The sequence below is a fragment of the Schistocerca gregaria genome, chromosome 3 (assembly GCF_023897955.1).
Source record: "Schistocerca gregaria isolate iqSchGreg1 chromosome 3, iqSchGreg1.2, whole genome shotgun sequence".
NCBI lineage: Eukaryota > Metazoa > Arthropoda > Insecta > Orthoptera > Acrididae > Schistocerca > Schistocerca gregaria.
Genome location: NC_064922.1, coordinates 663508748 through 663530779, shown reverse-complemented (window position 1 = coordinate 663530779; position 22032 = coordinate 663508748). Strand labels below are relative to the sequence as shown.

General features: G+C 41.2%; 1 protein-coding gene across 1 annotated transcript; it reads right to left on the bottom strand.

Moving 5' to 3' along the window:
- Positions 1-9169: 9169 nt before the first annotated feature.
- On the bottom strand, positions 9170-18934 carry LOC126356119 (trypsin-2-like). The gene is made up of 2 exons (XM_050006820.1): positions 18541-18934; positions 9170-9620 (listed from the first exon to the last, which is right to left on the bottom strand). Exons 1-2 carry the CDS (start codon positions 18925-18927, stop codon positions 9252-9254), a joined length of 756 nt encoding a protein of 251 aa, XP_049862777.1. The 5' UTR covers positions 18928-18934; the 3' UTR covers positions 9170-9251.
- Between the last annotated feature and the right edge of the window lie 3098 nt (positions 18935-22032).

The following is a 22032-nucleotide window of genomic DNA, read 5'->3' as shown; positions in this document are numbered from 1 at the left end:
TTCGAGGTATAAGTAGACGTCCAACGATATTCAAAACGAGATCATTGATCTACTAGGAAAGTCTGTGTTGAGAAATGTATTGGCTTCAATCAAGAAAACTGAAAATTTTTCTATTATGGTTGACGAAACAAGCGATTCTTCGATTCATGAGCAAGTGTCATTTTGTACCCTCGATGATTGCTTTATCATCAACGAAGACTTTATTGGGTTATACGAGACACTACCCAACACTGAATCACAAACTCTGTTTAGTATTTTAAAAGACGTTTATGCTCGTCTCAATTTGTCAATGGATAACTGACTATCTGAGTGGTAAGTTCAAAGCACTAAAAAGTCAGTTTTGGTTATACAACCAAAAGCACGTTACGTGGACTGCACTGCGCACAGTTTAGACTTGGCAGTTGTAGACAGTCTCCGCCATCTTACGTCTATGAGTGATATTATGGCTTTAGCCAAGGACTTACTGAACATTGTAAGGGAAACCGACAAAAGGATGAGACTTTCCAGAAGCTGTGAGACCACCAACAACGAAGCTGGGTAGACCCCTTTGCCGACTCGATGGACTACGTGAGCTTCTAGTATCTTGAGAATATTGGAAAAATTTGAAGAACTTCTAGAGCTTTTTGAAACATTTTCTGCAGAGGACAAAATGTGCAGACTACCATGTGTCATTGTTACAATTCATGACTTATTTCTTTTTACTTCTTTGCTGCCATGCAGTGAACCCAGCAGAGGACGTCAATGAAAAAATTCAATGCCCTCGTCTAAGTGCGACAGCAATATTTTATGTTTTATTCTTTTAATGACACTTTAGGATTTATTTAAATACAATTTCAGTCTTTTCAGATCTATATATTCACTGCTCTGTAATAGTCCATAAGCATGATTATTACTGTAAATTAAATTAGTTTTTTACGAAAATACCGTGCGTGTTTATGTTTTGTTTCTTTTTCAAAGCCAAAAAGTTTGTCAGGCTTGTCGAGTTTTTCGGAGTGTCGAGTTATCGAGAGTCCAGTTTTCGGAGTTCTTATGTTGACCATATGTCTCTAAACTGATTAAAAAACTTTAAAACTCACTATTTTTCATCTAAAATTTAGAAAATTTTCCGGGGCAACACCCCCAGTATAATAATTTTTATAAGTCGGCGCCCCTGGTGAGGGAGGAAAAAATCTTCCTTATTATTTCACCTATACAGACAACAGCAATTATATGGTCACATCGTCGATTATAGTTTTAACTGCGTGTATTTCTTGTCTGCATAGATATTTCACATGTTTCATGATGCTTTATTATTTTTCATACAGTGTAAAAATGTTATGCTAATGTATACACACACACAACACTCACAAAACTGAACACTAACGCAAACACTGCACGGTAGAGTCGACACGAATGCTTATGGGTGAGGAGGGGGGTGGGGAGTGGGGGGTGGGTGGGGGGAGACCCGGACAGATGAGAGGGAAAAGAGGGGAAGGATCTGAACTGACTCACCCAATCAGTTATATATAGTACATGACCCATTACTGTGCCCGAATACAAATCGAACGGCTCAACCAGATTACGTGACAGCTCGATAAATCTAGCAGCCAACCTAGCCTTTTGGTTCTATCTACACGGCATTTCTGAGCTTTATTAATGTACGAGAGTGGTTTGAAAAGTTCTCAGAATCACCACGAGAGGTCATCACTAGCTCAACGAGTTGTTCACGTGATATTCATTGGACTATTGCCTGTAAACACGTGCCACGTCAGTGCTCTTGGAAGAGAGTTGATTTCACCTAGTGATTTGCGAAGATGGAAAAAATCGAGATTCGAGCAGTGATTAAGTACTTTGTACAGAAAGGTATGAAAGCAAAGGACTTTCATGCCGATTTCCAGAATACACAATAGGACTCTGCTCCTTTATATTCAACTGTTGCGAAGTAGACAAATGAATTTAAATTTCGTTGGGAGAGGTTAGATGATGATTCGCGCAGTGGTCGGGCAAGATGCGACATTACTCCAGAAATCACTGCAAAAGTGCAAAAAATGTTCATGGAGGATTGCCGATTGAAAGTGCGTGAAATTGCTCGCGATTTCCAGATGTCATCTGAAAGGGTATATCACATTTTAACTGAAGAATTAGAAATGAAAAATACACTCCTGGAAATGGAAAAAAGAACACATTGACACCGGTGTGTCAGACCCACCATACTTGCTCCGGACACTGCGAGAGGGCTGTACAAGCAATGATCACACGCACGGCACAGCGGACACACCAGGAATCGCGGTGTTGGCCGTCGAATGGCACTAGCTGCGCAGCATTTGTGCACCGCCGCCGTCAGTGTCAGCCAGTTTGTCGTGGCATACGGAGCTCCATCGCAGTCTTTAACACTGGTAGCATGCCGCGACAGCGTGGACGTGAACCGTATGTGCAGTTGACGGACTTTGAGCGAGGGCGTAGAGTGGGCATGCGGGAGGCCAGGTGGACGTACCGCCGAATTGCTCAACACGTGGGGCGTGAGGTCTCCACAGTACATCGATGTTGTCGCCAGTGGTCGGCGGAAGGTGCAAGTGCCCGTCGACCTTGGAACAGACCGCAGCGACGCACGGATGCACGTCAAGACCGTAGGATCCTACGCAGTGTCGTAGGGGACCGCACCGCCACTTCCAGCAAATTAGGGACACTGTTGCTCCTGGGGTATCGGCGAGGACCATTCGCAACCGTCTCCATGAAGCTGGGCTACGGTCCTGACCACCGTTAGGCCGTCTTCCGCTCACGCCCCAACATCGTGCAGCCCGCCTCCAGTGGTGTCGCGACTGGCGTGAATGGAGGGACGAATGGAGACGTGTCGTCTTCAGCGATGAGAGTCGCTTCTGCCTTGGTGCCAATGATGGTCGCATGCGTGTTTGGCGCCGTGCAGGTGAGCGCCACAATCAGGACTGCATACGACCGAGGCACACAGGGCCAACACCCGGCATCATGGTGTGGGGAGCGATCTCCTACACTGGCCGTACACCTCTGGTGATCGTCGAGGGGACACTGAATAGTTCACGGTACATCCAAACCGTCATCGAACCCATCGTTCTACCATTCCTAGACCGGCAAGGGAACTTGCTGTTCCAACAGGACAATGCACGTCCGCATGTATCCCGTGCCACCCAACGTGCTCTAGAAGGTGTAAGTCAACTACCCTGGCCAGCAAGATCTCCGGATCTGTCCCCCATTGAGCATGTTTGGGACTGGATGAAGCGTCGTCTCACGCGGTCTGCACGTCCAGCACGAACGCTGGTCCAACTGAGGCGCCAGGTGGAAATGGCATGGCAAGCCGTTCCACAGGACTACATCCAGCATCTCTACGATAGTCTCCATGGGAGAATAGCAGCCTGCATTGCTGCGAAAGGTAGATATACACTGTACTAGTGCCGACATTGTGCATGCTCTGTTGCCTGTGTCTATGTGCCTGTGCCTTGGTCTCCCTCTACGATTTTTACCCTCCACACAGCCCTCCAACGCTAAATTTGTGATCCATTGATGCCTCAGAACATGTCCTACCAACCGGTCCCTTCTTCTGGTCAAGTTGTGCCACAATCTCCTCTTCTCCCCAATTCTATTCAATACTTCCTCATTAGTTATGTGATCTACCCATCTAATCTTCAGCATTCTTCTGTGGCACCACATTTCGAAAGCTTCTATTCTCTTCTTGTCCAAACTGTTTATCGTCCATGTTTCACTTCCATAGATTAGATTAGATTAGATTAGATTAATACTTGTTCCATAGATCATGAATACGACACTTCGTAATGATGTGGAACGTGTCAGGTTAATAAATGATGTCTGTACAAGAAATTACATTACACAAAATATTGCATGACACTAATGATTAAGTTTTTTTTTACTTAGTTTATATCTAAAAATTCAGCCAATGAGTAGAAGGAGTTGTCATCTAGAAATTCTTTTAATTTATTTTTAAATGTTAGTTGGCTATCTGTCAGGCTTTTGATGCTGTTTGGCAGGTGCCCAAAGACTTTTGTGGCAGCATAATTTACCCCTTTCTGTGCCAAAGTCCGATTTAACCCTGCATAGTGAAGATCATCCTTTCTCCTGGTGTTATAGGTATGCACACTGCTATTACTTTTGAATTGGGTTGGATTATTATCAACAAATTTCATAAGGGAATATATATACTGTGAGGTTACTGTGAGGATCCCTAGATCCTTAAATAGATGTCTGCAGGATGACCGTGGGTGGGCTCCAGCAATTATTCTGATTACACGTTTTTGTGCAATGAATACTTTTCTACTCAACGATGAATTACCCCAGAATATGATGCCATACGAAAGCAGTGAATGAAAGTAGGCATAGTAAGCTAATTTACTGAGATTCTTATCACCAAAATTTGCAATAACCCTAATAGCATACGTAGCTGAACTCAGACGTTTCAGCAGACCATCAATGTGTTGCTTCCAGTTTAACCTCTCATCAATGGACACACCTAAAAATTTTGAAAATTCTACCTTAGCTACAGACTTCTGTTCAAAGTCTATATTTATTACTGGAGTTGTGCCATTTACTGTACGGAACTGTATATACTGTGTTTTATCAAAATTTAAAGAGAGTCCGTTTGCTGAGAACCACTTAATAATTTTGTGAAAAACATCATTTACAATTACATCACTTAGTTCTTGGTTTTTGGATGTTATTACTATACTTGTATCATCAGCAAAAAGAACTAACTTTGCATCTTCATCAATGTGGAATGGTAAGTCATTAATGTATATCAAGAACAGTAAAGGACCTAAGACCGAACCCTGTGGGACCCCGTGCTTGATAGCACCCCAGTTTGAGGAATCAGCTGTTGTTTTAACATTACACAAACCACTTATTTCAACTTTCTGCATTCTTCCAGTTAAGTATGAATTAAACCATTTGTGCACTGCCCCACTCAAACCATAATGATTTAGCTTATCTAAAAGAATTCCATGATTTACACAATCAAAGGCCTTTGAGAGATCACAAAAAATACCAATTGGTGATGTCCGGTTATTCAGAGCATTTAATATTTGATCAGTGAAAGCATATATAGCAGTTTCTGTTGAAAAGCCTTTCTGAAAACCAAACTGACATTTTGTTAGTACTTTATTTTTACAAAAATGGGAGGCTACTCTTGAATACATTACTTTCTCAAAAATTTTTGATAGAGCTGTCAGAATAGAGATTGGGCGGTAGTTGTTGACATCCGACGTATCCCGTATACCGTATACATGGCTACACTCCATACAAATACTTTCAGAAACGACTTCCTGGCACTTAAATCTATACTCGATGTTAACAAATTTCTCTTCTTCAGAAACGCTTTCCTTGCCATTGCCACTCTACATTTTATATCCTCTCTACTTCGACCATCACCAGTTATTTTGCTCCCCAAATAGCAAAACTCCTTTACTATTTTAAGTGTCTCATTTCCTAATGTAATTCCCTGAGCATCACCCGACTTAATTCAACTACATTCCATTATCCTCGTTTGCTTTTGTTGATGTTCATCTTATATCCTCCATTCCGTTCAGCTGCTCTTCCAAGTCCTTTGCTGTCTCTGACAGAATTACAATGTCATTGGCGAACCTCAAAGTTTTTATTTCTTCTCCATGAATTTTAATGCCTACTCCCAATTTTTCTTTTGTTTTCTTTACTGCTTGCTCAATATACAGATTGAATAACATCGGGGAGAGGCTACAACCCTGTCTCACTCCCTTCCCAACCACTGCTTCCCTGCCCGCATCTCGTGGTCGTGCGGTAGCATTCTCGCTTCCCGCGTCCGGGTTCCCGGGTTCGATTCCCGGCGGGGTCAGGGATTTTCTCTGCCTCGTGATGGCTGGGTGTTGTGTGTTGTCCTTAGGTTAGTAAGGTTTAAGTAGTTCTAAGTTCTAGGGGACTGATGACCATAGATGTTAAGTCCCATAGTGCTAAGAGCCATTATTGAACTGCTTCCCTTTCATGGCCCTCGACTCTTATAACTGCCATCTGGTTTCTGTACAAATTGTAAATAGCCTTCCGCTCCCTGTATTTTACCCCTGCCACCTTTAGAATTTGAAAGAGTATTTCAGTTAACAATGTCAAAATCTTTTTCTAAGTCTACAAATGCTAGAAACGTAGGTTTGCCTTTTCTTAATCTTTCTTCTAAGATAAGTCGTAAGGTTAGTATTGCCTCACGTGTTCCAACGTTTCTACGGAATCCAAACTGATCTTCCCCGAGGTCCGCTTCTACAAGTTTTTCCATTCGTTTGTAAAGAATTCGCGTTAGTATTTTGCAGCTGTGACTTATTAGACTGATAGTTCGGTAATTTTCACATCCGTCAACACCTGCTTTCTTTGGGATTGGAATTATTATTTTCTTCTTGAAGTCTGAGGGTATTTCGCCTGTCTCATACATTTTGCTCACCAGATGGTAGAGTTTTGTCATGACTGGCTCTCCCAAGGCTGTCAGTAGTTCTAAAGGAATGTTGTCTACTCCCGGGGCCTTGTTTCGACTCAGGTCTTTCAGTGCTCTGTCAAACTCTTCACGCAGTATCTTTTCTCCCATTTCATCTTCATCTACATCCTCTTCCATTCCCATAATATTGTCCTCAAGTACATCGCCCTTGTATAAACCCTCTATATACTCCTTCCACCTTTCTGCCTTCCCTTCTTTGCTTAGAACAGGGTTTCCATCTGAGCTCTTGATATTCATACAAGTGGGTCTCTTCTCTCCAAAGGTCTCTTTAATTTTCCTGTAGGCAGTATCTATCTTACCCCTAGTGAGATAAGCTTCTACATCCTTACATTTGTCTTCTAGCCATCCCTGCTTAGCCATTTTGCACTTCCTGTCGATCTCATTTTTGAGACGTTTGTATTCCTTTTTGCCTGCTTCATTTACTGCACTTTTATATCAATTAAATTCAGTATTTCTTCTGTTACCCAAGGATTTCTATTAGCCCTCGTCTTTTTGCCTACTTTATCGTCTGCTGCCTTCACTACTTCATCCCTCAAAGCTACCCATTCTTCTTCTACTGTATTTCTTTCCCCCATTCCTGTCAATTGTTCCCTTATGCTCTCCCTGAAACTCTGTACAACCTCTTGTTTAGTCAGTTTATCCAGGTCCCATCTCCTTAAATTAGCACCTTTTTGTAGTTTCTTCAGTTTTAATCTACAGTTCATAACCAATAGATTGTGGTCAGAGTCCACATCTGCCCCTGGAAATGTCTTACAATTTAAGACCTGGTTCCTAAATCTCTGTCTTACCATTATATAATCTATCTGATACCTTTTAGTATCTCCAGGATTCTTCCATGTATACAACCTTCTTTTATGATTCTTGAACCAAGTGGTAGCTATGATTAAGTTGTGCTCTGTGCAAAATTCTACCAGGCGCTTTCCTCTTTCATTTCTTTGCCCCAGTCCATATTCACCTACTACGTTTCATTCTCTCCCTTTTCCTACTACCGAATTCCAGTCACCCGTGAGTATTAAATTTTCGTCTCCCTTCACTACCTGAATACATTTCATCAACCCTTTCTAAATTTTCTAACCTACCTGCCCGATTAAGGGATCTGACATTCCACGCACCGATTCGAAGAACGCCAGTTTTCTTTCTCCTGATAACGACGTCCTCTTGAGTAGTCCCCACCCGGAGATGCGAATGGGAGACTATTTTACCTCCGGAATACTTTACCCAAGAGGACGCCATTATCATTAACCATACAGCAAAGCTGCTTGCCCTCGGAAAAAATTACGGCTGTAGTTTCCCGTTGCTTTCAGCCGTTCGCAGTACCAGCACAGCAAGGCCGTTTTGGTTAATGTTACAAGGCCATATCAGTCAATCACCCAGACTGTTGCCCCTGCAACTACTGAAAAGGCTGCTGCCCCTCTTCAGGAACCACACGTTTGTCTGGCCTCTCAATAGATACCCCTCCGTTGTGGTTGCAGCTACAGTACGGCCATCTGTATCGCTCAGGCACGCAAGCCTCCCCACCAACGGCAAGGTCCATGGTTCATGGGGGGGATCGTTGGATTAAGTGCATAAATCTACAAGGAGACCACATTGAAAAATAAAAAAAAAGTCTCAATGATGTAAATACTTTTTTTCTATTCCGTTACGAGAACTTTTCAAACCACCCTCGTACTATGGGTTTTAATACTAAAAGGAATTGTGAAACACAGGCTGCAGTATCTTATAAGGTGCAAGTCGTATGTAAAAACAGCAGCTAACAAATAAATAAAAGATAGCAATCACGATTTAGTTTAACTCTGGAGCTTTCACTAGTCTAGCAGATACAGTGATGTGTGTTGATACTCTCTATACGATGGGTTGTGCCACCACTACATTTAGTTTAATAATATTTATCTCGTTTACGATGGATTCACTTGTTGGTTAATTTCCTTCTTTGTTTCATCTGAACGTTAAAGACTTGTTTTCAAACTGCTTAAAAGCTGGTAACATTTTAACATGTTTTTCTAATACTTGCAGGGATTGGAATGTTCATTACAATCACTTGGTATTCTCTAATGACCAAATAAAATACTGCATTGTGGTCAGAGTCAAAAAATATTTTTTTTGAGGGCATTTCTTTCTTTGACCGTCAGCTTTACTTTAAAATTACGATAAATGTCAATGTTTCCATACACACTGTGTGAGAACTGTCACTTCAAATACGTTCAAATACAACAGGAGTTTGTGCAGCTTTAGGATATAACGTAATTTGCTCCTGTATTTCACAAAATTGTAAAATTTTAAGCACAGCTATATCTTGTTCTTGACACTAGTTCCAAGTTTCTGATGTACTGTTTGCAGTCCCACCACCGGAGTCAAATATCAAGTGATTTTTCGAGCCGCGCTGAAAACCATGTCGAGTTCTGCAATGCATCAGGAAATCTCGAGCCAGTTAGAATGCAGGTATCGTTTGCCCTGTCCTATGTGAACACGGAACCATTTTTCACAGTAAAAATCATTGCCAGTGAAGAAAGATAGGATAACTGACAGAAAATAAATCATAGTACCGACTGAATATCGAATTGCAAACCTTTGTATTTGTAGTATGGTGCTTACTCGTAGAGACACGCTGGTATTCCCTATTAAGAAAAATGTTTCTAGTTTTTCATGCTGAAAAGATCATATTTTTTCTTGGTAGCAGGACAAGAACGTGTACACAGACTGCCGATATGACCATATATTTTATTCATCATAGTTTAGTTACAAAAACTTCAGTTTGACTTTGCTGATTCTTTCATGTCATAGTCTAGACGCCAGTGGTCTCCGTGATCCAGTCGCGCACCTGCACGATGCTGGTGAAGATGCTGGGGTAGCCGGGCATGGCGCAGCCGTTGCTCCAGGAGGTGATGCCCACCTGGACGCCGTTGAGCACCGCTGGACCGCCCTTGTCCCTACCGCAGGTGCCCTTCCCGCCGCCAGACCAGCCGGCGCAGAACTGGCGCTCCGTCAGCTTGCCGCTGTAGACGTCTACTTCGCTGCACTCGTCCCAGTTGACCACGTACAGGTCCACCGCCTGCAACACCTCTGCAGGGTAGCCACCGTTCCAAAGCGTGCCCCAGCCCATCGCCGTCACCAGGGCACCGTCAGGTGGCGCCTCCGTCGACAGAGTAATGGGCTGCGATCACAGATGAAAATCACATTTTCATTTGATGTTTTGCTATTGAACTCACGTATTCAGAACATAAACGAAGAAAACGTACATGCAAGCACTCTTCATTGTTAATAACAGACTTTCGTCGCACTGACCAAGAAGGCAAAACAAAAATACATTGCTCGGTAACGACTCGTTTTCAAAGTGCTTAAAAGTTGGTAACATTTTAACATGTTGTTCTAATACTTGCAAAGGGGTTATTCCATACAATCCATTCAGTTTTCAGTATGATTCCCTCATCTTCAAACATCCTACCTAGATTTACCGTAAAGGGTTGGGAACTGTAGGGTGCTCATAAATGTCTAAAGAATGCACTAGATACCAGAGGCTCCTACACAGGTAGCTGAGTGTCTAGAGCACACAAGGGTTTTTAGATTAGTCTACAATCTACATAATGATAGCTATGGAGCCCCTGAAGAAAACGGTCTGACACACAGTCAACATGGGTTTAGAAAACATCGTTCCTGTGAAACACAACTAGGTCTTTATTCACATGAAGTGTTGAGTGCTATTGACAAAGGATTTCAGATCTATTTCGTATTTCTGGATTTCCGGAAGGCTTTTGACACTGTACCACACAAGCGGCTCGTAGTCAAATTGCGTGCTTATGGAATATCGTCTCAGTTATGTGGCTGGATTTGTGATTTCCTGTTAAAGAGGTCACAGTTCGTAGTAATTGACGGAAAGTCATCGAGTAAAACAGAAGTGATTTCTGGCGTTCCCCAAGGTAGTGTTATAGGCCCTTTGCTGTTCCTTATCTATACTAACGATCTTCTGCTTACATGACAGACGCTCTATCCATCTGACCCACCGAGGACGCTCTATCCATCTGACCCACCGAGGTCACAGACGAATAGGGCGACTGTAGGGACTTATCCCTTGCACGCATGCCGTGAGACCCACATTCCCAACTGTCCACAATCTACATACGGAATGTTCCTAATAGATACTTTGCCCATCCATATAAGCAGGAGATCGCGGGTGCGAGTCCCGGTCGGGGCACACTTTTTCAGCTGTCCCCATCAAGGTATGTCAACAACACCTGCCGACTGATGAGGGTTTCAATTAATTATCATTTATTCTAGAGAAGCTGCACGGTCATCAGTGGTATCTGCTCTTTCGAGAACAGTTACTATCTTCATATGTAACAGAATTGTTTCATCCACACTTAAAAAGAATCTGTCATCAAGAACGATACCGATAAACAAAGTAAAATTTCAACATACGCTGGCTGACATAAATAAATAAATAAAACAAAACAAAATAAAAAATGAAGCATCCAGAAAGGAAGGAGGAAACGAAATGAAACTTAGCGGGTTGAGAGGGTAAAGAGAATATGTATTGATATTTCACTGATTACAGAACTGAGTTACATTTACAAACAACTTATCAGTGTGACGTTGCAGATCCTCTGGACTAGATACTATCAGAAAAGTCGTTGTATCCTTTCCTGAGGCAAGCTGGCTCCTTTATTTTCTAGGTACTGGCACAGGGATTGCGCTGACTTCTTATCTGGTCCCACATATGTTTTATCGGGGACAGATCTGGAGATCAAACAGTTCATAGAAACACATTTTACTTGGGGGCAAGCATTGCCCTGTTGAAAAATAGCCCCCACACTACTGTCGCATGAGGACACAGGATGTCAGTGATGTGCCACTGTGTCGTCAGTGTTTCCTCATGCACTACCATCCACGACCTGATGTCGTGCCCAATGGCTTCTCATACCATGACGCCAGAAATGCATCTCCAAAACATTGGAAGAATTAGACATTTCCTTAGGTCACCGCCGTACTCACCAACGACGGTCATCCATAGCAATGCAGAGCTGCGATTCATCACTGAACACAATGCGACGCCATCATCAGTCTGTGCTTCCCTGTCACGGCACCACTCTAAAGGCAGCATTTGGGTTTTGATGTTAACAGCAGTCCGTGCATAGCCCTGTAATCGCTACTCTCGCTGCAGCTAGCCTCCGACAAATGGTGCAGGATGACAAAGCACGTTCCATGGTGCTCGTTACTTGTTCTCGAGTGGCAGATGCAAGGTATGGGGAGATTACAGTGTGCTTGGTACACAATAAGGGCGTTCCTCCCTTGCGGTGGTCAGACATGGTCGATAGGAACCATGATAACAAGTATGCCTGTTCTCACTTCCCCACACAGGAAGCTGTGTACTGGCAAAACGGGTGTTTCTCTAGTAGCTGCGGCGCACCTGTTACGTCAAATGTGCTATGGCTTTAACTGTCCCACACTTTACACACCCATCACTCGACAATTTGTGTGATGTGTAGCACCCGATGACGGAGCAATACTCTCCGAAGCTAGTCGTTCTACTAAAATATCATTTACAAACTAAAGCAGATTTCTCACTCCTGTCAGTATGATGCTCAGTTGCGGTTTTTCTTCGGATCAGACTTTATGTACCTTGTATTTCCGTTATATAATGTTGATAGGCTTTTTACTGAATTTAGCTGTTTACTACATGTGATAACTCAACTGTAGCAAACCAGGTACTTAATACGAACACACAATGCTAAGACATCCATATTACTGCTTACCGTCATTATAACTGAAATATAATTTTTGCACTATTTGCTCTGTGAGCAAACCATACCATATCCGATAATAAGCCATCTCCCTTGCTTACCTTGCACTTGGTTTATTCTGTTCAGTTTTGTAAGTCGCTTGCAGCAAGATTTGGCAACTTAACACATTCACTGCCTTCAGTAAACATTTATCTCACCTAAAGCAGTGCCACTCCCGATGGTTCTAAATCATGATGATCCACGACACAAAAATAAGTAATTAGAATGCTTGGGTGGGAGAAATTTATTTCACTGTTATTTATCATGTGAAGTGAAGGCTCGCACAGAAAGGTTGCATTAGATTGGCTAGATTTAATTATGACCTATTTTTTAAATAAGCGACAGAATGAACAAAACTAAAGAAAGATGGCTCTCGCAACAGATGACATTATATGGAGAAACATCAAATAAATGTTGTTTTATCGATGCTGGATCTTCTGAACTCCTTGACCATTTACGGTAATTGGTGAATAAGGCACAAACCACAAGTACTTTTTAAATATTTTATTTTCTGCCATAGCCAGCTTCGGGCTACCATGCCAATCTTCAGGAGCTAATATTTACAGTTACATAAGTGTTTTGATCATGTCGTCTGCTCCTTCACTGCACAAGAATATCTGAATATTTAGTGCCATTTTATAAATTGTTTCATTAATAAAAACAGTCTAATATGCTTGTATTCATTTAGGTATAATGTGAAATAGTTGTATACGCTTACGTAAGTTCCAAGGGATGGCGATTTGTTTCGCTGTGCTCATGTGGTTTTCGATGTCGATGTTAGGCTATTTTCCTATGTTAAAAATATGGTTCGGATTGTTGTTATTCTGATTGATTATAACATTTAAATGGCATTTACAGTCAAATGTTCTCACAAAATATCTGTTACTTCTATGTAATTAAAGCTTAAAAAGCATTAAATATGAAGATCTGGTCACGTGATCGAAAACGCTCTGTTATTGGCTGATGCTCTGGTGACGTCACAGGCTAGGAATAAGACGAATCTATATGTGCGTTACAGAAGCGTTAGCCGAAGTTACGAGGTTATTACGGACTTTTTCTGCAAACAGTTTAGCTATTTAGTGATGAAAAATGCAATTATAACTTTTAAATGACAATGGAAAGGAATTTTGTAAACGCCGATAGCGGAAGCCTTGCAAAAGTTGATGCGTTTATTCTCCAATCATTTAGAGCGGCAATATGCGCAACGACGGACATTCTGCAACATCAATAAGCTCGCTCAAAACTAGAGAATTGTAGAACTTTTGCAAATTTGTCCTTATATTGTAACTAAATTGTCGATTATCAGCCATAAGCTACGACCTAAAGCACAATAACTTTATACTTGGCAAAGCTTATTGGCAAAAATAAGTGCCGATTTCCTCTGGAGAAGAAACTTAGGAGAAAACTTATATCTAACAAGTGTTCCGCTGGCCAACATACTGTATAACGCATTCGACTGCGAAGAAAGAGGTCATATTTTAAAAGTTTTGCACGAAATACGAAAAAAGCGTTAACAACAACTGATTGTAGCAGTTGTTTCGATTGTGGGATGTAGTATATATAGTTTCACATTAGTCTTAGTCTGAGAAATGGATAAGGAGGATAAATGCATTTACTTTCCGAACAAACAATTCACTTCTTTGAAAAGCGTGGCTAGTAGTGAAGGTATAACCGTACGGCCACAGTACAACGAGGTGTAGGACGATGAGGTTATACGGAGATATATAAAGCTCGTACAACAGGCAGGTGGCACAAACCTTAAGGGCTGTGACGTTTGTGAGTGTCAACTAACGTAGACGTTTAAAACAGACTTACTTCATCTTCATGTAACATGATGAAACTGCAAAAGTTTAAACAATAAGGATCCTACCCGGACAGAACGAAGATAAAAACGTTGTATCTCGTAAAAAATGTTGGTCACATTAATTAGAAAATATCTTCTTGGGCGTTAAGTGTGTGAACAACGAGGAAAACACAATTATATTTCGTTTCTGATCGGTGTGGTAAAATTTTGTGCTTGTGATTTGGTTCTCATATGAGATGACAGTCGAGTCGTTTTACAAATAAGTTAAAATATTATTTCGTGTTAGATTCGTACCAGCGATCTATGGACATCGACCCATAAAATTCGACGGCCTACAGCTCTAATAACAGAGCTCCCTAACAAGTGTAGTTGGGTACAACGACAATTTTCACTAAGAGTTTAGTTTTGTCGAATGACACTATTCTACTTTGTAACAGTGGGAGAGCGTATCTCAAAGGTTAGTTGATGTTAACTTCACAGTGCAACACATTTTTAATTAATTTGGTGAACTTGTGCGTCGACATGGTGGTAATTTGGCGGTAGGGTACAACCACATTTTATATGTCTTCTCATTCTCTGGAATTCTCAAAAACAACTTTTCAGGAGTTTTTATAGATGTGCTTGTACAGTATGGTATTACACAGCATTTGTAACCCATTTTCCGAAACGTTAATTTTATTACCGTTATGACAGTAGAAGCAATGAGCTAGTAAGTGACGTCACAGGCATCACATGACTCGAATGGAGCGTTGCAGCGGGCTTTCAAATTAACTGAATTTCATTGCCGTATCTACAGAAGAATACCGAAACTCAAGAGGAGAGAAAGATGTTAGGGGTATAAAATGACATAATTAATCATTTAAGACAATTTACAGAAAACAGTCGAACACCCTATTACAAGCAGCAGACGTATTGCAAATAGATTACAGTGGCACATTTAATAATATTCTTAATGTCAGTTTTGAGCATCAGACATATGTTATACACGTTTTTTTTTTTGTTTACAAAGCAAAAAAAAAGTTCAAATGGCTCTGAGCACTATGGGACTTAACTTCTGTGGTCATCAGTCCCCTAGAACTTAGAACTACTTAAACCTAACTAACCTAAGGACATCACACACATCCATGCCCGAGGCAGGATTCGAACCTGCGACCGTAGCAGTCGCGCGGTTCCTGACTGCGCGCCTAGAACCGCTAGACCACCGCGGCCGGCTACAAACCAAAGATCATCATTAAGCAAAGATACAAATGTACAAAATGCAACATGTTAATAACAGAAAAAAAATGTTTGCACTCTAAGATTAGAGCAACAAAAAAAGATGACGTACCAAAAACAATTTGTCGTATTGCCTTTTAATAATAAGTTTACTTTTAGAGTGTAAATGTTATTCTGTTATTAACGTATTTTAATTTGCACATCCCACACATCACCTTTCCTCTGTTTACATCCTTGGGCAGTAGGAAATGAATGATATCTTTCTATCTTCGCTTAATAATCCTTACATTCCAAACAGTAACATAAATCTATAGCACATGTCTGACACCTAACACTGACATTAAGAATATTACAAAGTGCGCTACAGTAATTTATTTACGGTATGTGTGCTCTTTGCAATTCAACAACACGTACATTGACATGGACAACCATATAGACCACAACAAAACAAATCGCCATCTACGGGAACTTACATAAGTGAGTATAATTATTTCACATTACATATAAACAAATGTAACCACATTAGCGTGTTTTAACTAATGAAACAACCTATAAAGCTACACTAAGTATTCAAATGTACTTGTGCAGTGTAGGAGCAGACGACATGCTACTGGTCAAAACATCTATGTAACTGAAAATACTAGTAATCTTTCGATGGGCATGGTATACAGGAACTGGTTATGACATTAAAATAAAACATGTTAAAAGTATTTGTGACTGGTTGCGTTGTTCACCAACAACAAATAAAGTTTTATCGTAAGACAGAATAATAAAATAGACAGCAAAAGACCAAGGAAACGTTTATAACAACTTCCTCTGTGGGCAGAACAGGCAGATGACGTACTCCTTCAATGAAAAAGAAGAAATATAGTAATCTAAACTTAAACCCAAGGGAAGACTACCCAATTATTTGGTCAGTAGCAAACATCCTCAGCATTGGCCACAGCATTTCGTCTCGATGCTAAATCTACATTTACATCTACATGACTACTTTGCAATTCACAATGAAGTACCTGGCAAAGGGTTCATCGAACCATCTTTAAGCTACTTCTCTACCATTCCACTCTCGGGAACAGCGCTCAGGGAAAACGAATACTCAAAGTTTTCCATGCGAGCTCTGATTTCTCTTATTTTGTTATCATGACCATTTCATTCTGCGTAGATGGTCGCGAAAAAGAATTTTCGCGCTCTGAAGGGAAAGTTTATGATTGAAATTTCATGAGATGGTCTTGCCGCAGCGAAAAACGCCTTTGTTTTAATGACTACCACCCCAATTCGTGTATCATACCTGTAGCACTCTCTCCCCTATTTCGCAATAATGGTTTGCCCGTCTTTAAACATTTTCAATGTCCGTTAGTCCTATCTGATGCAGAGCCCATACCGCAGAGCAGTACTGCATTAGAGAGAAAGAAGCGTTGTGTAAGTAGTCTCTTTATTAGGCCTGATCCATTTTCTAAGTTTCCTGCCAATAGATCGCAGTCTTCGGTTTTCTGTCCCTATAACATTATTTATATGATCATTCCAATTTAAGTTATTTTTAATTGTAATCCCTAAGTATTTTGTTGACTTTCCAGCCTTTAGATTTGTGTGATTTATCGCGTAACTCAAATTTCGGAGATTCTTTTTAGTGTTCTTGTGGATGACTTCACACTTTTCATGATTTAGAATCAATTGCCAGTTCTTACACCATACGGATATCTTGTCTAAAACATTTTACAGTTCGTTTGGATCATCTGATGACTTTACATGACGGTAAATGACAGAATTAGCTGCAAACAATGTAACAGGACTGCTCAGATTGTTTCATAAATCGTTTATTTACATAATGAGCATAGCACTTTCTTGGTGAACGGCAGATATTACTTCTGTATTACTCGACTACTTTTCGTCACTTATAACGAACTGTGACGTTTCTGACAGGATATCACAGATCCAGTCACAGAGCTGAGGCGATACCCCGTAGGCACTCAATGTAATTAGAAGTCGCGGGTGAGGAACAGCTTTCTGGAAATCTAAAAATATGGAATCAATTTGACGTCCCTTGTCGATAGCACTTATTACTTCGCGAGAATGAAGAGCTAGTTGTGCTTCACAAGAACGATATTTTCTGTTCAAATGGTTCAAATGGCTCTGTATTTTCTGTATCCGTGTTCGCTATTTGTCAATAAACCTTTTTCTTCGAGATGATTCAAAAATTCGGGGAAGAGTGCATGTTCCAAGATACTACTGCATATCGTCGTTAGTGATAGGTCTATAATTCAGCGGATTACTTATACAACTTTTCGTGCGTATTGGTGTTACATGTGCAACTTACCTGTCTTTCTGTATGGGTATTTCTATAAGAGGACGGTTGCGTTTATTGCTAAATGTGTAAGTAGACTGTTTAGGTTTTTATGTTGATAACGCCACGTAGCGCTCTGTATGAAAATCACTGACTGTGCTGTGTGCAGTGGTTGGACTCATTGTTGGAATATTCGCTAGCGTTGGGCAGTTGGACGTGAAAAGCACGTGGCGTTGTGCAGTTGGAGGTGAGCCGCCAGCAATGGTGGATGTGGAGAGAGAGATGCCAGAGTTTTGAGAACGGACGATCTGGACGTGTGTCCGCCAGAAAAAAGAAATTTGTAAAGATGGATGTCATGAATTGATAGACATATATATGATGACTTTTGAACATTATTACGGTAAATACATTGTTTGTTCTCTATCAAAATTTTTCATTTGCTAACTATGCCTATCAGTAGCTAGTGCCTTCAGTAGTTAGAATTTTTTATTTAGCTGGCAGTATTGGCGCTCGCTGTATTGCAGTAGTTCGAGTAACGAAGATTTTTGTGAGTAAGTGATTCATGAAAGGTATAGGTTATTGTTAGTCAGGGCCATTCTTTTGTAGAGATGATTGAAAGTCACATTGCGTTGCGCTAAAAATATTGTGTGCGTTTAGTGTTGATCAGAATAAGTAAAGAGCGAAATGTCTGAGCACGTTCAGTTCTGTTCAGCTGTTTGAAAATCAAATAACGTAGAGATTTTCCAATACATTAAAATATAAATTTTCCTAAGGGGATGTTTCAAATGTGGAGGTATTGTATCAACATACTCTGAAAGTATTGATTCTTTTATAGAAAAATTACAGTTACAAAAATGTCTTCTGTAGTTTGGACTCGAGTCTGTAATCTGTGAACTTTGCAGACTTAAATAATGATGCTTAAGCAACTTCTACCACAAAGGTTTTGAATGACCACTTGCACGTCTCAGAATGGATACGAATGACACTGCCACCGTACCTGCACACTGTCGGTGAAGGTAAAGGTGCCGTCAATCTGAACGGCGCCCACGTCATAGTCCCTCTTTTTGGAGCTGAACTTGTGGTTGTATTCGTTCCGCGTGACGTTGTACAGAAGGCCGCCGTTGGTACGATCCGCTGTGCCGACCCGCACCCAGTAGTCTGTGGGCTCGAACTTCTGCACGCAGGCGGCGTTGGTGAGCACCCAGGTGTCGCTGATGATGGTGCCGGAGCACTTGATGTCGCTGCGGTACTGGATGACGGCCATCCACGGGTAGTCCTCGATGCTGGCGTCGCTGCCGTTGACGATCCGCGCGCCGTGCGGCAGCGCGCTCGACGCTGCGATCAGACACAGCAGCAGCAACATCGGCAGCACACGCCTCGCCATACTGCTGCAGTCTGTCTCCTGTCCTCAGCCGCAATGAGCAGCAATAGAAACCCGCACACTTCACGCCAGATTAGATAAACAACGAACATTCTCACGCTATGGGATTTCCTTTCAGTCTCTCTGAGATATCGCAGGGGAAAGAGCGGCACTCAATGTGCGACAATCATTGTTTATTTTTATAGATATGAGGGTGGTTTCATAAGACTGGTAAATTCCCAAGAAAGCATGCACTGTTTTTGTAGCGCCTTCGTGATTGATAAGCTTGATTATTTCAAGGATCGTATAAATAATTTCAACAATTTACAGCGAGCCGAGTGGTTCTAGGCGCTTCAGTCTGGACCACTGCGGTCGCAGGTTTGAATCCTGCCTCGGGCATGGATGTGTGTGATGTCCTTAGGTTAGTTACATTTAAGTAGTTCTAAGTTCTAGGGGACTGATGACCTCAGATGTTAAGTCCATTGCCCAAGTCGACCAAAAGCACATTTGACACAACATTTCAACGCATTGTATGGATGTTTAATCGCAATCCACAACACTTCTTGCGCAGATCTGTGACTGTTGGTGAAACCGAGATCGACCGTTACGCACTATAGTCGAAACAGCAATCAAAACAATGGAAAAAGGTACGTGAAAGTGCACCGAAGACGGCAAAGACCTTTTTAAAGTTTTAAACATGGCTGCATAGTCAGCGAACACATAATTTAAGCCTTCTGACCAGGTTTCGACACTTCTTTTAGTGTCTTCATCAGCAGCTACATATTCAAATTGGCATGTCACGTATAAGATAAATATGAAGCGAGAAAGGCTTGTCACATATATATATATATATATATATATATATATATATATATATATATATATGTGTGTGTGTGTGTGTGTGTGTGTATGAGCAGCCCATAGTGGATCGCCGTCCATATATTCTTTTTTAAATTTTTGTGACTAAAGCCTTCCACGCTTGATATTTATCTTATACGTGACATGCCAATTTGAATACGTAACTTCTGATGAAGACACTAAAAGAAGTGTCGAAACCTGGTGAAAAAGCTTAAATTTTGTGACCGAAGGTGTAAGGTGTCAGGCAAATCCAACACCTTACATGAAAACCCTGACATGATAAGCAAATCCAGTACTATGTCACATAGCTCCGAATAAATCGTGACATTAAATTAACCAAAGTAATACGAGTAACGAGTGAGCAAATGGAATACCACAGACTAACACAAGAATGCCTAAATGCATGTCGTACCTTCCCACCGTGAGGCAGACGCAGTTCCGAGGGGAGAAACGAGGACAGAAGCCGAGAGCAGAACTGTGTTAAGCTAGATAAGGGAGGGGCTGGGCACCCACGCCACGAGCCTACCTGTACAACTATACAACCTGCACGTTTTAGCGTGAGGCTTTTTCGCGTCTCAGGTATGTCAAGGACAACCCCCAGCCCATGTTAAAAGCTAGAGCCCTCCAGAAAAACAGTATAGATCTTACGATAATACCAAAAGGGCCACTACCACCCGCAAGTTTTAGCGTGAGCGTTTTCGCGTGTCTGTTACATTAGGATCACTCCCCAGCCCATGTTAAAAGATAGAGCCCTCCAGAAGAGCAGTATAGATCTTGCGATAACGCTAAAAGGACCACACTAGCTCCAGGTTTTAGCGTGAGACTTTTTAGCGTCTCTGTTACGTTGCAAACTTCAAAAAACATTGCCCCACCACGAAAAGTATAACGTTTCTCATTGGATAGACAGAATTTTTGTAGGCGGAGCTTAAGGTTAACATTGAGACCCTGATTGGTCAGATGAAAACATAGCCAGATAGTTTTTTAAACTAACTTCGGTAAATTGTAGTAAGGAGAAGTTAAGAGTAGAGTTAGTTCCGAGACGGCGAGCTGGACGGCTGGTGCGCCGGCCGCTGTCGCCCTGACGCTGCCTAAACACCGACAAGGTAATGAACGCACGCGATGCCGCATTTTTGAGCGCATAAGGCTTCACTCAGAACTGCAGAAGACTCATCTGTTACACCCCCTTTTTGCGTAATACTAGTGTCGATCGTTAATTAAAAACTCATGGTGTTCACATTTGCCACTTGAAGTAAAGATCTGAAACGCGATGATTTTTCTTTTATATAGTTATTGAGAAGCCACATCAGCCACTGTAATTTACGACAAGTTAGATAAGTAATTAAAGATAATTGAGGGTCACTGTAGACCATTTTGATAGTTTGTTCTTTTGTGAAACTTAAATTAAACCTAGATTATAGATGTGATATGGCATAGGTCATCCTTCGATACATTGTAGAACTTGGAAACCCATTCAGGGAATATTCGTTCACATTTTTGTTGAACGCAGTTGGTTTTTACCATCCTGTATTAAAACACTTCCTTTTATCAATAGTGCAATTTATAAACAATGTTTTGTGAGTAGAATAAAATTTCCAATGGTAAACGTAACTGCTTTTTCGACGTTATTTTACCAGCTAACTAAAAATAGGAAAGCCTTGAACCCTTTCCACTAAATTTAGTTAGTATTAAGATTCTTTTACAGGGAGTGCAGTGGAGCTGACGCTGAGATCATTTAGTATTTGGTTATGTCCCCGCTAGTCTCACTGAACACTTCTGAATTCTACATGTCATGTGTGGTCTGGCGTCTCCTTACCAGCAATCAGTTAATTTCCTAAAAAACACGCTCAGAGCGTCGTTGTGCGAAAGTGGTAGGGAGACACGATATAGTACAAACAGACACCACCATGAATGTTTAGAAAATGGCGACCCTGCCAGGATGGTAAAATACCATGATTGAAGGTCGACCACATGCCTGACTAGGTCAGAAAAATATATAGTTGAAAAATTGTTTGTAAAAAAATTTTTTTTTCCTCTAACGCTATACATAGTCGAAAACAGTAGCTGCAGCGATAGATAGTAAAAGCATTCAAGAAAAAGTGAGAATTCTATCAGTGACAATAGCATAATTAAGTTATGAATATTGAAAATTTGTTAGAATTAAGTTTTCTCTCCAGTGCAAGCGCACAGGTGGCGGATACATCGTTGACAAGTTAGTTCTGACCCAACAAGTAAGTGAATGGATTGTCAGTCTTAGTAGTGTCAAGTCGTGTG